General features: G+C 41.3%; 1 protein-coding gene across 4 annotated transcripts in view; it reads right to left on the bottom strand.

Annotated features, from left to right (window-relative positions):
* The window catches only part of ARHGEF6 (Rac/Cdc42 guanine nucleotide exchange factor 6), a 57,008-nt gene extending 46,033 nt beyond the window's left edge, over positions 1 to 10,975 (bottom strand). The window contains exons 1-2 of one of the 4 annotated variants that reach the window (XM_030574914.1): positions 10,726 to 10,975; positions 9,470 to 9,553 (exon numbers count right to left, since the gene is read on the bottom strand). In XM_030574914.1, coding sequence (XP_030430774.1) covers positions 9,470 to 9,553; positions 10,726 to 10,890 — 249 coding nt within the window. In that variant the 5' untranslated portion in view covers positions 10,891 to 10,975. The remainder of the gene's footprint in view (positions 1 to 9,469; positions 9,554 to 10,725) is intronic. The other 3 variants (XM_030574912.1, XM_030574910.1, XM_030574911.1) reach the window with 3 other exon arrangements.
* Between the last annotated feature and the right edge of the window lie 6,069 nt (positions 10,976 to 17,044).

Here is a 17,044-nt window from a genome sequence, read left to right as displayed (position 1 = left end):
TCATTTTCTGGGTCACGTCCTTTTCTTTCCACTTCAGCAGTCAAGGAAAACAAGTCCAGACTTGCAACGGTGGCATCAGTATTTTTTTTTAAGGAGTGATTGAGAACAATTCTTCAAGAAAGCAGTGATCTCTCCAGACCCAGAATGAATGGGAGCGCTCATCTTCATTAGATTTATCCTGTGTGTGTGTGCACGCGCACATGTGCAAAAGAGATGGTGATGGAAGGAAAGAAAACAACTTTCAGGTTTATCTACATGGAAGAAATTGACCAGAATAGCGCTCTGAAATAACTGTGTCCACGCAGGGAATTATTCTGAAATAACTACTGCACTTAAAATTCACTCCATACTTTATTCCAGAATAACTTTCCGTGTAGACAAGCCCTTACTTGTAAGATATAAACTCTTCTCCTTCTGTTTCTCCTGTCTCTAATTTTGTTCTCTTAATTAAAGATGAGCTACAAATCCAAAAGGAGAAGTGTGTGTGGCACTTTCCACCGATATTTTATGATAGTAAATTACAAGAGGCCAACTCCACAGCTGGTGTAAATCAGTGTAGCTTCACTGAAGTCAACGGACCTATGCCAATTTACCCAAACTGAGTCATGGTGTTTTTCCTACATTAGAAATAACAGATCCTGGCTTCCTCCTATGGAAACATGTGGCCGCACTGGTGACATCATATTAGGAAAAATCAATTGCAGCTTTCCCAGTCCTCAGCTGTAACGGGGAGAGAGGAAGTGGATAGAGGTGGGAGCTTGGAGGGAGATTAGAAGAGCAGCAATCCTTTCCTGTGGATCCAGGTGCTAAAGGAGCAATCAAAGAAGACAAGGCCATTGTAGAGAAGCTAAATGAATGATTTGCATCAGTCTTCACTGCAGAGGATGTAAGGGAGATTCCCACATGGGCCATTCTTCTTAGGTGACAAATCTGAGGAAGTGTCTCAGATTGAGGTGTCAGTGGAAGAGGTTTTGGAACAAACAAACAAATTAAACAGTAATAAGTCACCAAGACCAGATGGGATTCACCCAAGAGTTCTGAAGGAACTCAAATATGAAATTGTAAAACTACTAATTGTGGTATGTAACCTATCATTTAAATCAGCCTCTATATCAGATGACTGGCAGAGAGCTAATGAAATCCTGATTTTTGTAAAAAGGCTCCGAGGGCTATCCTGACAATTGCAGGCCAATAAGCCTAACTTCAGTACCAGGCAAACTGGTTGAAACTATAGTAAAGAACAGAATGATCAGACATACAGATGAACGTGATATCTTGGGGAAGAGGCAACACGGTTTTTGTAAAGGGAACCCATGCCTCACCAATTTCTAAGGAGGTCAACAAACATGTGGACAAGGGTGATTCAGTAGATATAGTGTACTTGAGAAAGCCTCACTAGAGGCTCTTAAGCAAAGTAGACAGTCATGGGATAAAAGGGAAGGTCCTTTAATGGATCAGTAACAGGTTAAAAGACCGAAAACAAAGGTGGGAGTAAATTGCCAGTTTTTTTAGAAGGGAGAGAGGTAAATAGCAGAGTCCCCCAAGGATCTATACTCGGATCAGTGCTGTTCAGCATATTCATAAATGATCTGGGAAAAGAGGTGAACAGTGAGGTGAAAAAGTTTGCAGATGATACAAAATTACTCAAGATAGTTTATTTCAAAGCAGACTGCGAAGAGTTACAAAGGGTTCTCACAAAACTAGGTGATTGGGCAACAAAATGGCAGATGAAATTCAGATGATAAATGCAAAGTAATGCACATTGGAAAACGTAATTCCAACTATGCAATTAAAATGATATGGTCTAAATTAGCTGCTACCATTCAAGAAAGAGATCTCGGAGTCATTGTGGATAGTTCTCTGAAAACACCCACTCAATGTGCAGCAGCAGTCAAAAAACCTAACAGAATGTTAGGAACCATTAGGAAAGGAATAGGTAATAAGACAGTAAATATCATAATGCCACTATATAAAGCCATGGTACTCTCACACATTGAATAATGTGTACAGGTCTGGTCGCTCCACCTAAAAAAGATATGTTAGAATTGGAAAGGATATACAGAAAAAAGGAGAACAAAAATAATTAAGGGATGGAATAGCTTCCATCTGAGGAGAGATTAAAAAGACTAGGACTGTTCAGCTGAGAGAAGAGAAGAGATGACTGGAGGGGGGGTTATGATAGAGTCTACAAAGTCATGAATGGTGTGGAGAGAGTGTATAAAGAAGTGTTATTTACCTCTTCACATACCCAAGAACGAGGGGTCACCCACTGAAATTTATAGGCACCAGATTTAAAACAAACGGAAGGGAGTACTTCTTCACACAGCACACAGCCAACCTGTGGAATATGTTGCCAAGGGATGTTGTGACACTGCATTTTGAAGTGCATTCAAAAAAGAATTAGATAAATACATGCAGAATAGGCTCATCAATGGCAATTAGCCAACATGGTCAGGGACACAATCCCATGCTCTGGGTGTCCCTGAACCTCTGACTGCCAGAAGCTGGGACTCGATGACAGGGGATGGATCCCTTGATAAATTGCCTGGTTCTGTTCATTCCCTCTGAAGCATCTGGCACTGGGCACTGTCAGGTGACAGGGCACTGAGCTAGATGGATCATTGCCTGACCCAGTCTGGCCACTGTTAATTTCTTAAGGTCTGCAGAGGGAGAGACATTCCACTCATATTATATGAGACCTGTCGCTGCTCAGCACCTCTGAAAATCAGGCCCTAACATATTCAGCAAGTCACTAACTGAGAACAAAACCTAGGAATGTGTGTGAAAGTTTTGGAATATCTGGATTTATTATAAGCCCAGTATGTGAATGAGGTTCACCAAGGGTTAAGACCCGTATAGCAAACTGGAAATAAATTAGGGCTTTGGATGAAAGAAGGCAGATTTGCATGGTTCTAACATGAAACCAGCAGAACTCAGACCATTAGCACAAGCTCAAAACTCAAAGTGAAACAGACAGCAAGGATATATAGACCCATGTGACCAAAAGAGAACAAAGATTTGTGAACTAAGACAGCTGTACTCCCACCTGCTGCTCTAACTACTAGGCAGTCAGTCCTTTTCAGCAATTAGGACCCTAATCCTGCTTCCACTGAAGTCAATGAGAGTTTTGCCATGGATTTCAGTGAGAGCAGGAACAGGTCCAAACTTCTGTATCTGTGAAAACCAGCAAAATTGAGATATGCCAGAACAGTGGGGAATATTTTTATCAGCACTATCCAGTCCTTGCTCTGATGAAGAGAATTTTCTCAAGGAAGATTCTGCACAGCACAAAATAGCTGGTCCCACAGTCTTAGCAGCGCTACCTTGGTCACACCTCCACCTTTCCCAACACCCTCGGTACCCGCCAGTCCTTGTGCATTGTACCACTTCTGCGCATGGCACCTTCTCCTCATAAAGAGCAAATCCATTTTCCAACTTGACCACCATAAATGTCACTTATGCAACTTGTGCTGGTCCAGAGACATTTGGGATCCTGGTATTTCTTGTTTGCTCAGGCCCCACCCCCTCCTGTTTCACCCAGTACCCATCACCCAGAGCTGAGCTCAGGGCCCCGGTACAATTGTTTCTGCTCCCCACCAGCCTTGGTTGCATCCTCTCTCCAAACATAAATAGCAGCGAACTTTAAAATATGTAGACAGCGGCTTCAGTCAGTACGGGGCACGGACTGCCCTAGTTCCGCGTGCACTCAGCACACGGGGGGACGCCGGGCACAAGTGGCAAGTCGCTTTACCGGCTGCCACGGAAGGTCAGAGAAGGGTTTGCAATGCCAGGGCGGCGAGCAGGGGGCTTGGTGGTGGAGGCTGCCACTGAATCAACCTGCGACCGTGCTCCGGGCTGCAGAGGGGACGGGACACTTCCCACGCGCCCTAGCCCCGAGCAGTGCGGGGCAGGGGGCACCGGGCACTCAGCACAGGGGCTGCCAAGGGGCACCCAGGACAGGACTGGGGAGGGAGCGGCGCGGGGGCGCCGGGCACTCACGGCAGGAGGAGCGGGCACTCAGTCTCCACGCGGCGCAGGGCGGCCTGGCGGCCACCCCCGGGGCATGACAGCGGCCCCCGGGTCTGTCCGCGGCGGAGGCGGCACTGCTGGGTGCGGAAGGCGGCTGCTGGCTCTGACCCGGAGCCGGATCGCGGCGCTAGGAAGGGGAAGTGACAGGGAGCGCCTCCCCCCAGCGCGCACGCTGCGCCCGGGTCCCGGGAGCGCACGGCCAGGGCGCCCCAGCCCAGGACCAGCAGCGGCTGCCCCCTCCCCTGACGCTTTACCGGCGGTTCCCGGCGCACAGAGCGGCTCCCCCGCGCTGCCGCCCCACGCTCAGCGCCAGGAGATGCCTAGTGCCCAGCGCATCTCTCGCCAAAGCGAGTGTATCCAGCTTGCAGCCTCCCCAAACGCTCGGTGCATCGGCTAGCAGCTTCTCGTACCAGCCCAGCGCTGAAAGCAGCCCTGGGAACAGGTTAAATAAGGGAGAAACTCTGCCAAAGGAAAAGGAGCTCCCTCGCTTCGCCCTGGCTGGTGCAGAAGTTCACCCATCCTGTTTCCATCTATTGTAATGACTACCTCTAAAATATTGTCATCCCTCTGCCCATGTAGCATATGTCAGGGGCAGAAGTCAAGGTGTTTTCTTAGTGTAACTTGTTTTATTTACACGATATGCATCAGTCCTGGAACAAAGGTGATCACAAAATCAACCAGGGAATCCTTGCTTTCGGGATTCTCCACCCACACGCCAGTGCACGGTTCCCAGAGAGCAACTCTACCCCAGGAGAACCAGCTCTCCTACTGCTTGCCACAGCTCCCTCAAACAGAAATCCACCAAACTAACACTGCAGCTTTTCCCCAGAGCCAGCCAACAGTGCTCCTGCGGTAGGAAAAAGAACTTGTCAGACTATATGCAACAGCACAGGCTGGTGCTCTCACTAGCACAATACCTTACTATGAAAAATTAGTAGTAGTAATGACCAACAGAACTGTCAGAAATATCAAGAGAAGGTGATAGAAACCAATATGGATCTGATATCTAGGTGGGATAAAGCCAGAAAAAAATCCAATAAAAGCCCAATATCAAGAGAACAAAGGCAAAGAGACAACAGACTGTTAAAATGAAAGCGTCTCCTTTTCTAAACTTTTTGAAAATAGAGACAAATTGCTATGCAGGGCCTTGTGAAAGAGTCACAATTTGATCAAGGAAGTGACATTTTAAAAAACAAAATCTAATTGCCACAAGATAGCAAACTCAGAGCCTCCTGGCTCTGTGTGTCCATATGTCCAATTACAACCCTGCTTCCACTAAGTGTGAAATTCCCAGTACACTTCAGCAAAGTATTTGGCTGCATTTTGGAAAGGAAAGCATAGAATCATAGAATCTTAGGGTTGGAAGAGACCTCAGGAGGTCATCTAGTCCAACCCCCTGCTCAAAGCAGGACCAACACCAACTAAATCATCCTCATGGCTCATGGAAGTTTTGGACTGAGATCTAATATAAAACACAAAATTTTGGCCCCAATCCTGCTACACACTTCTGTACATGTTTTACTTTAAGCCAATTTGTAGTCTCTCTGAAGACAATGAGACTAACTCATAAGCTTAAAGTTAAGCACATGCAAAGAGTGTTTACAGGATCAGCGTCTTAGAACCTGCAGCCCAGATTTCCAACCACTCAGAACTGCAGCATTAATGGTCCATACTCTACTATCTAAATATTGACTATACGATTTAATCCAAACATCTGATTAATTTTGCAGGTACCTGGCTTGGTTCAGAAATCCAGCCATTTGCAGGAACTATTTTCTCACACCAATAACAATTTTACCTTGCTAAATAAAGTTCTCCTTCTTGTTAAAATAAACAAACATCCAGTCAAATTCAGCCCTCACATATGTGTGCATGCTAGGAGTTGCATATAAGCATGTGAAGGTAAAATTTAATAATCTACAGGAGAGGAAGGATGGCCCAGTGGCTAGGGTGCAAATTTGGGATTCAGGAGACCCAAATTCAATTCCTTGCTCCATGACAGGTGTCCTGCAGGACCCTGGGCAAGTCATTCAGTCTCTCTCTAGGCCTCAGTTCCCTGTCCGTACAATGAGGATAATAGCATTGCCCTCTCACACAGGGCTGGTGTGAGGATAAATACATTAAAGTCTGTGAGGAACTCAAGGAATATGGTAATGGTTGGTACCAAAAATAGATATTGCTGTTGATTCTCCACTTGAATAAACTTATCCTTGATTTGCTTGTGGTGTCGCTATTACTGTGGAAACTGATGTGAAGTCACTAACAAAATGTTATGACATGAGGTAGAAAGAAAGTGCAGAAGCTGATGACCTCAAAAGGAACAGTATTTCAGGAGATGGATTTGGAGGGAATGGAGATGGGAAAAGGGATAAGAGACGCTTTTTATCACTTGGTCTAGCTTAGACTTTTAAGTGTGTCCTTGAGCATGTGAGTATATAGTATCTGGTATCAGAGGGTAGCCGTGTTAGTCTGGATCTGTAAAAGCAGCAAAGAATCCTGTGGCACCTTATAGACTAACAGACGTTTTGGAGCATGAGCTTTCGTGGGTGAATACCCACTTCCTCAGGTGCATCTGAGGAAGTGGGTATTCACCCACGAAAGCTCATGCTCCAAAACGTCTGTTAGTCTATAAGGTGCCACAGGATTCTTTGCTGCTTTTATAGTATCTGGTGAGCCTGTGCAGGAGCTTTCTCCTTGCTTTGTATCCCATGGCATCCTAAAAAATTGTCCTTTCTACTGCACCTCAAATTGCACCCAATTTCATCACAAATCTTTTGGTCCCACTGTAAGTGGTTCTTACACAGCCCTGCCTCACATCTGAATCATGGTGAGTGAGGAAAGCATTTACACTTTTTAACTCAGATAGTCAATAGTGACTGTAAGTCATGACCACCTGACAACTCTCCAGCGCTCTGTGGAGGATCTCCAGTGATCTGTTGGTGGTCTGAGTCTGGTTCATGGAGGTCAGGTTCACGTGTTACTCCACAAGAGACCACCAGTGTAATTCACACCCAGCAGTCTCAACAGAGAAAATAAAGAATGTGCCAATACCTTCTTGCTCCCTAGAAATGGTCCTTTCAGAACAAGCTTTGGGTATATTGAGGTGGGAGGGAGTTTATTGTAGATTATGTAATACCAGATGGCATACACCACCATCTTCTTTTTTTTCTTTCCTTCCTTCCTTCCAGTTTTTTATTCTCTTCAGTTGACCTACCTTTCAGTCAGGTAGCTCAGGTTTTCCATTGTCTCACCTGACTTTCTCTCTCCTTCCTTCTCTCCATCTCTTCTCTGTATTTTCTATCCTAGGCTTGCTGTTTCCCTCATGCCTGAGTGAGTCTGAGCTTTCGCTGGGGAGAGCAAACCTTCCCTACATCTCACCAAGTTCATTCATTTCATCTCCCTCCCTATCTCTTCCCACTGAATACAGCTGGCTGAAATTCTTCCAATTTAGACATAATATTGAAATTGGAAAAAAATGGGGGAAATGATTTTTTTTTTGCTAAATTCCCATTTTTTGACTAACTATAGTGCTAAGTTTACATTGTTCAAATTTTGAAGTAAGTGCCAGTTCTCCTATTGGCCTCAGAGACGATGCTTTCCATAAGTAAAATTCAGTGGCAGTAACTGAGTGAGTAGGGTTTGCAGTATCTGACCCCTTTGTGCTAAAGTTAAGGAAAAGCAAAATTCTTGTTTTCAGAGAGGTTTTTACAGTATGACTGTTTCTGGTATTTCTGATAATTACGTGAAAACCAAGAAATTGTTTGTTTAAATAATGGCTTTTTATTAATGCCATGTGCTTCAATTAATATACAGACTAGCCACCAGTCCAGTGGTTTGGGCATTTATCTGGGATGTAGGCAATCCTGGTTCAAGTCCCTACTCTGCCTGATTTGGAGTAATTCTTCCACATCCCAGGTGAGTGCACTTGGATATTCTGGTGTGGGTGTCTCGTTCTCCCTCATTTTGACCAGAAATTCCATCCTGGACCCGAAAGCCTCCCAGAAGAAAGTTTGCTCTAAACTGACATGTTTCTGCAAATCAGCATTTTCTGACAAAAAAAGTTTTGTCAAAAAATTCCCAACCAGCTCTACTTATTTCCCTCGAAAACAGTATTTTTTCCCCAGACTCATCATTAGTACTCTAAGGAAGTTAATGACAAATTTTCAAATAAACTTCCATAGTAAGATGTCATTGCAACTGTGTGAAATAAGAGGCTTTTTTTAAAAAAGGCTGTTTTGAATCAACTCAAGGGATGCCACATGACCACTCTGAAAGAACACAGCAAAATTAGTAAACTTCTTTTTTTAAGAATCAGCACAGTCATTTAGGCCCTGATCCCACAACCTGTCGTGTGTGGGCATACCCTTCCACTCACATTGGGGTTAGGCTTGGGCACAGGAATCAGCTTGCACTCATTGGGACCATATAGAAGGCCCATACCGCAACCCCTACTCATTCAAACAGATGATATTTACGTAAATAATCTCTTTGATTTCATTGACTTTTTTGTGTGAATAAAGGCTACATCTATACATGCATATTTTGCAGAATCAGGCCCAATATTTGTACAGCATTTTAGGATCCTGTTGTAATAACTGGGGTCTATCAGGCCTACCCCAATTGTAAGTTTAGCTATTGGAAAGTAAGTGAAAGTTTATAACACTTCTTCCGCACTAAGAAGGGCTGTCTGACAAAATAAGACTAACATATGCTCTCTGTGAAAAAGGGATTTAGATAGTTTCTGCTTAAGTTTGTTCTGTTAACCAGTCAATTTGAATTCCAAAATGCCTTCTTCTGATTCTTTTTTCTCCTGTGTATCCTGATCAATGTCTAGATTTTGGCATGAATTTTCTAGTATGTTTAGCATGGGATTAAGTAGCCCAAGGTCTCTGTTTTCAAAACCTGAAGTTTTATTTAACTGTTTAGTGTTGTACAGAGACAGGGTCATGTTCATACTTTTGACTCCCTGGAACCATTTATTCTATCACAGTTAACACAATTGTGAGGAAAGACCTTGGATAAATGTAAAGTAGTTTTAATATTACTACAACATAAAGCCAATTCAAGCAAGGCTGAGGATTGCATGAACTTTTCTTTAGTACCAAAAAATATTCAACAGGATCAAACTGCTCAGCTCTCTCTAGAAAGAATGTTATTTTTAGTATATGTTTCTATTTCAACATTTAGTTTCATCTCAAATACTTGAAAGGTAGTCTGTTCAACTCTGAGACTCTGTATTACATTTGCATCATCTCTCTGAATCCCTGTTCTGAATATTAAGGAATCCAGACTCTCATGTATTTTACTAAAACAAGAGGAGATCATCAATGATCAATTTAATTTCTTGCTATGTGGTCTCATTTAGGAACATTCACAAGGGAAACAGATTAGCAGAATAATAATTTTAAAAAGTGTAATGGAAAGAAGTTGAATCACTTACCTCCACTTTAAGTGTGGCACAGCCTTTTAAGAACGCCTGAATGTTACTGATGCAATCTGCTTCATTTTTGGGCTCCAGACAATACTAAAGAAACAAAACCCAGACATGATTATTGTATTACCATCAGGATAGTCTCTGCTCAGCAGGCTTGCATGGATATTTGACATGTGCATCTTATTCTGAATTAGGGAAGCTTTTTATGGGGAGGTATGGGGGTGGTTGGCAAGCTGTTGAACCAGGAAGAGCCACTGGAGGAAGTGATGCATAAATCTAAATGGTCGGCATATTGCTTTGAATGTCAGCATATAACACTGCCCTAAGTGATAGTGAGAAGCTTGACCTTTATTAGCCCACTGCCCAAAACCACCACTACATACATAAACGGAGATCTATATCCAGCTAGCTCAAGTTATTTTTTTTAAAGGCTCCTGTTCCATAGAATGAAGAGGAATGTTTTTTCTATCATTTTACTGACAGCCTGTCCTCTGTGTTGCCATTTCCTATCTCTCATCAAGCTCCTTCCGCTTTTCTGTTTGCAGTTACTTATTGCTGATTTGAACTGACTGCCTACGTACCAAGTAAAACTATAACATGATGTACTGATTTGGTTTAGCAGCTTCAAAACACTGCAAATGTATTGGCCAGACCAAATACAAACTGCCACTAATGAAAGGTACTTTTATTCCTAGTTGAGTCCCTTCTCTATCTTCTTATTTTTCCTGATTAGCAAGATATTAGTACATTCTTTATGGAATTGTCTTGAAAATTCAAGCATTATATTTACAAGTCATAGATACATTATCTAAAACTTGGAGATTTGACCTCTGGTTGAGTAAATAAATATTTCTACTTTAAATATAAGAGCATACATGAAAGTCATGGCAGGACATATGCCATGCATGCATAATTCAGCCAATTCCAATTATAAATGCAAGCAATATGCGTTTGTGATTGTTTGTTTCTTGTTGCTGACAAAATTTCTCTAAGAGATTACACATTTTAAAAAAGCTACAATCCAAATTTATATTTTACTTATATCCAACTAACAATACAGTATCTTTGACCCAAGAAAAATTACTGAAGTCTCTCTGAAGCTCAGATGGCATCTTTCCTTGCTTCCCTCCTCTAAAAAGTCATTAGAAACAGTGCCTGCTGGTAAAATATCATGCTTTGGTTTCTCAGAGTATTAGAGACATGCAGCAGTGTGGCAAGATGCTCCTCCCATAGTGACTACCAAAATACACTTAAGAAGTTACCTTTTCCACATGTCCTGGAAGAAGCCGATTAACCAATTTGCAAAGTACTACTCCATCTTTCAGAGAAACTTTCAGGAACTGCTCTGGATCACCTATCATCTTTTTGGGGGAATTTAAAACTCCTAATGAAATAAGCCATGTCACAAGTCGCTCTTCTGGATTCATAGTTAAGAATTCTGCCTTCACTGCAGAAGTTTAGTGCAGCTACGAGCTCTAACCCACATCCGTGATTGCATCTTCCTGTCTCTTCTAGTGACTGCCGAGCTAAAGTTTGAAACAACTTTTAATTCTGCATTGAAAACCTCTTAACGTGTGATTTTTTAAAAAACAGAAGCTTTGCTCATTCTAAATGAAGAAATAAGTTTGTGGCTGTATAAATGGTTTCAGGTCCTTTATTATTGTGCTTAAATATAGTGAAAGTAAGTAGAACTTTTGTGTTGAATGGTTGCTTGTAAATAAAAATGAATATCTTCTCTGTTTAGATATTTATATCACACCCATCGGTATCTTATCTGAGTACTTTATCCTAATATCGGGGAACAATCCTGCAAGTTCTTAAGGATGTGAGTAACTACCCTATGTATATGTTTAAGTGTTTGCAAGTGTGCACAGAATCAGGTATCTTATCTTAGTACTTTATCCTAATAATAATATAATATATCCTTTATCCTAATTATATAATATCCTATATAATATATCCTAATTATATAATATCCTTTATCCTAATAATAATAATAATAATATAATATCCTTTACCCTAATAATATCTGAGTACTTATCTGAGTTTGCAAGCGTGTGCAGAATCAGGTATCTTATCTGAGTACTTTATCCTAATATAGGGGAGCAATCCTGCAAGTTCTTAAGGATGTCAGTAATTACTCTCTGTATATGTTTAAGTGTTTGCAAGTGTGCACAGAATCAGGACTGCAGTCAACAATTAAGAGCTTGAAAATTTAATTGAAAAAAATCAATAAAGCATTTTGAAATAATTGTTTAATTTTTGTGTGACTTTTTTATAAATCTTACATAAAATGTTTATAGAACACATTGAATTTTTCCATTTTCAAAATCTTAAGTGTTTAAAATGAGTTTTTCAGGCAGTTTAGTCACATGGTGAGATTTCTTCTGCCCTCTCCTCCCCCCCCACCCCCATCCCCCTTGTTTAAAATATCACTGTTGAAGTTATTTTGAGCACAGAAAAATGATAAATGAACATTTTAGATAAAAATATTGATAACATGAAGTTTCACAAAACAACATAGAAAAAAGCACATTTTCCATTGGAAACAGAAGTTTAAACTATTTTCAACAAGTTCTACTCAGAACACATCATTCTAAAACACATGAACTACTCCACTGTACTTTGGAAAGTTAAAAGAAAATCTGGCTACTGCAGTGTGAATAAAGAACTCACATGAGACAGATCTGGGAGAAAGTAAAGCCCATTCATTCCGTTAGCATAGGACCTCATAGTAATTTAGAACAGGGCAGCTGTCCTTTCTTCTGTTCTCTTCAGAGCTTGCACCAGCAGAGCCAGAACCTGCATCTTAGCTAGTAACAAGTTCATGGTTCAAAATGGCAGAGAGAATCTGGCCCATCAAGGAAAAGTCAGTTACAAATGGTCATCTGGATACCAGTAGCTATCTCCTTCAAAACAATAATTGACAGCTCAGCTGGGGAGAAACACTCATCAGGAATAAGCTCTATTTGAAAATAAAGTTTTAATTACTAATTGGCAGTTTGAGGCTTACTACTACAGGTGCCATTTTCAGGCAAAGTGTGACCTTATTTGAACTACTAAGGTCCACGTGCAAAAATGTGCATGCAGTTACCCAAGCAATTGCTGGTACACAATTGCACAACCATTTCTGTATGTGGAACTTGTACCTCCTTTCTTGTTTAGCTCTGAAAATATGGGAGTCTATTCTCAGATTGGAATGTTAACAGTTAAATGGATCCACAGTGGCAGTGAAATGATGGCACAACAGTCCAGTAGCACCAGCAGCTCTACTATTGGAGCTTTGCTCTTCCCTTCTCTGTCATTACTTTTTTTTTCCCCCCAGGTTATTTGGGTACTATTCAAAACTAGGCAGCACCACTCTCTAGCAGAAAAAAGGGTTAATCTCTTGCAATGGCAGGCCATACTGTGCATGACTGACCTCACCTTCTTCAGCAGGGGACTGAGGCTGTTCCCACCAAGCCTTTGCAGCAGTTGAAGTAAAGTTGGCTATGAAAGGCTGCCTCTTGGCTTCTTGCTATTAATTGAGAAAGAAATTGCAACACTTCCACTTCTCACTGGGTGGAATCTCTCTTGGAGGGAAGAGAGCAAATGAATGTCTTACAGTGGAAGCCTAAATTGGAGAGGGTGGGGGTGACTGGACACAAGATTCTGCATAGAAAGCCAAGCATCGGACAAGGAGTGTTGCCATGGGGAAGAGTTTGCATGGAGAAAAGTGGACTGCTTGTTGTATCTGGAAGATAGGAATTCAGCCACCAGCAGTCTTGCCCATTATTGAACGGTAGAACTTTGTGGCAGATCTCACCTCTGCTGCATCTTGGTCCTCTGATAACATTGAGAGACTGAGGCAAAAATAGCAAGGCCCAGGAGTCATCTTTGGCTCTCAAATATTCAAAACGCACATCCCCAGATATCAAAGAGGCCTTGTTTCCACATTCCCTGTAGGCATTTTCATGGTAGGAGAGTGGGCAGGTATTTCAGTAACTATGTATTTCTTCTGTACACTGGAATTTCTAATGTGAGCTCAGATTCCCCATCTTTTCAAAAGTGTGATACTCCCTTGGAGTAAACCCCCATTCTACTGCCTGTTGTGATCTTGTCAGTTTTAAGTGTTATTCCATTTCCTGTTTTATTTTTCAAAGGTCTTCTGATAACCACAGAACCAGTAAGCAGCAGCCAAGATTTTCACAGGTGACTAGTAGTTTGGGGCATCTAATGTACAAACAATGCCCAACTTTCATGAGGGGCCTCAGCACTTCTCAATTTTCAACACCATTATGGGGGTTTGATTTTTAGAACCCCCCAATTAAGGATCACTTCTGAAAATTGTGGCCTGTATTCCTGCACAGACTGCTGGCTTCCATGCAAGTTAAAGGCATGCAACACTTTCCTGAATCCAACTTCAATTTGAAACAAAACTTGGTATCTAAATACAACTTTTCCAATTTGTGGACAATTTTGCATAAGCATCCAATACCAATCTACCACACTGAATTCCTGTTGAAAGCCCCAGGATTAGACAGTTGGGCACCTCACACAGCTAATAAGTCTGAATTCTGCAGCACACAAGGGGAAGTTTTGCAGCACCTTCAGATCAGTTAGAGCAGTAGATCTGATACTGTTTTACTGGTGAGCCCTTTCAATTCGCAAGCCTCTGAGTGTGACACCTCCTAATAAAATAGTTTAATATATTTAACACCATTATAAATGTTGGAGGCAAGCGGGATTTGGGGTAGAGGTTGACACCTCATGACCCCCTGAGGGATTCCACCCCCCCAGTTTGAGACCACCGCACTTAGGGCCACTGCCAAAAGGAGAGCTCCCATCAGTGTAATCATCCACCTCCGGAAGCGGTAACTATGTTGTGGGAGAAGCTTTCTACTTGACATAGTGCTGTCTCCAGGTCAGTATTAACTACATCCCTCAAACAACGTAATGATACAAATATAGGCCTGTAGTATAGACCTGGCAAAGAAGTTATCAGAATCTTCAGTTTTGGCAGCTTGGTAGAGGCTTTTGACACCGAAAGGTGTGGCACTTTGGGATAAGCACATTAAACTAGATGTCTTTTCTTAAGACATGAGCAATGAATAATTCAGTGCTGATTTTTATAATCAAGTTTGAATTCACATTCTATGGCTGGTATCAATGCAATAATTTACAACTGGTTTGCATTTTCAAGGTTTCTTTTTCCAGCACTGACCACTAGACAATTTTAAAAAGGCACACCAGCTACGAGTCTCAGGGAACATTAGTCAATGACTCCCCCTATGGAGTATTTTAAAGATGGCATGAATTTACTTTCTAATCAACAGCCCTATTTAGCCAGTAAGCCTTAAGACCACAGGCACACAAAGTATTTTAATCCTAATAATTGTCTAACACACTGGTGGGGGAAGGAAGAGATGGAGAGTTGTTTGACAGAGGATAGCTGTTTTGGAGGTTTGCAATATTAAAAACAGGTTCAGTAGTAGCAGTACTGAAGCAGATGACCAAGCTCGCAATCTAAACTACAAAAACAGTAAAATTTAATCATATGCCTATTGCCATATAAACATGTACTGCAAGCTTCAAATTTGGGGCCCATTACAAGGCCTCTCTCTCACAGATGTGATCCTCAGTTTTATTTTTTATCTGTTATGGACAAGTGTAGTATTTAGGTTTAAAACAGTAAAATTATTTACAGCCGTTTTTAATCTTTGGTGTTAAGACATTTTTTCTTCCCCCGAAAAACCTATACTTGGAACTTAAGGTAACCTGACAATGCTCCTTTGTCTAAGACTATTCTTCCACAAAAATACACACTCCCCTGGTTTAGAGAATCATCAATGCCTAGCGAAAAGAAGTTCAGTCTATTTTAAATGTAAAAGCAGCAAAGAGTCCTGTGGCACCTTATAGACTAACAGACATATTGGAGCATGAGCTTTCGTGGGTGGATACTCACTTTGTCGGATTGCATGCATTCACCCAGGAAAGCTCATGCTCCAATACGTCTGTTAATCTATAAGGTGCCACAGGACTCTCTGCTGCTTTTACAGATCCAGACTAACAGGGCTACCTCTCTGACATTTTAAATGTGTTGTTCAAAAGGAAAATACCTAGCTGTAATTGTTTCTCCAGAGTTAATATTTCCAAACTAGATTTTGCATTTGAGGAAATGTAGTACCCCAGGGATTTAGACATTTAATACTTTAAAAAAAAAATTTTTTTTTAAAGGGGTGGGAGCAGAGCAGTGCCATGGGTTATTTTGTGGACCCCATGAGTTTGTTTTTCAATGCCTATTGGTAATTTGCATCCACAATTACCATGATTGCCTGAACAAACAACCATTCCTTCATGATTATTTGCATGCAACTGCATGTTTTAAAAATAGATCAGACCCTGGATTTTTATAAAGTTTTAAAAATAACCCGTGCAGAGAAAAATAAATTGGTGCCCTTTCTTTTATGATAAAGGCAGCCTGAAAGACTAAAGCAAAGATTTAAAAATTAGTGATTAGTGTGCCACCTTTATCTTTCCACGACTGCTCACCCCTCTCTAGCAAAGAAAACCCCACCAGCACGCCTCAAGTTGCTCACCTAAACTAGTGATATGGATTCTTTGGTAGCAGAATCCTGGGTACTGAAAACACAGCTACTGAACATAATCAAGAGTCCATTGGGCTGACTTTGGCGGTCAGCTGACAAGGTGAATTGATAGGGGTGTGGTATAGCTATTCATGTTAATTAAGACTGTTTCTCAACTCCCTCATGTCCTCTTTTATATTATGGTCAGTTTTGTTAAACAGCTTTACATAACTACAGAAAACGTGTATGAGAATAGAAGCAGGTATAGAACTAAGCTGAGGTATTATTTAGTAGTTAAGAAATGTGTTTAAAATCAGACATTTCAAGAGTTCCGTTAACCTTACACTTTAACAATTATGAAATACTAAGCCTAGCACCAGAATTTAGACAATTACTTGTAACGTACGTAGTACAAAGGTTCATTGTATAATATGTAACTGTAGTCAATCCCATCAGAGATCAGCACTATTCCAAGCAAAAACTGGATTTTGTTTAATATTCCAGGAGTTATGCATCTTTAATATACATATCAATATAGAAGTCTACAACCTATGCACAATATGGTAAGCAGGACCTAAAATTCTACAGCAGCACTCTTACTACAAATTATGTAGACTCAAGCTCAGTCCACCATCCAGAACTTCCTGGCACACTAATCACCTGGCCTAGTTTTTTGCATCCACAATCCCTAAATCAACTGTAGAAGTGGAGGGAAGCTGGATTTTTAGCAGTCAGATACTGGGCACCACGGAACATACACACTGGAGTTTGGGCGCACAGGATGAACACTAAGTGGATATTCTGCTTAACCTTTAAGTTTTAGAATTAGTCCCCCCACCCCAACTGAATGAACAAAATACCACACTTGTTTCTGTAAGATCTAGTTAAAATGCAGTGAAATTTGTACAGTACTTCACACACAAAGTTAGCATCTTCATTTCAAGCCATCCTTTGTCTGGACAGCTGGGTCAGGGACAGGCACGAACATGTTCAATGACTGTATTTGTACACTGAA

The sequence above is a fragment of the Gopherus evgoodei genome, chromosome 9, assembly GCF_007399415.2.
Source record: "Gopherus evgoodei ecotype Sinaloan lineage chromosome 9, rGopEvg1_v1.p, whole genome shotgun sequence".
NCBI classification, from domain to species: Eukaryota; Metazoa; Chordata; order Testudines; family Testudinidae; genus Gopherus; species Gopherus evgoodei.
Note: the sequence above shows the minus strand (reverse complement) of the source record. Positions and strands in the feature narration are given on the sequence as shown.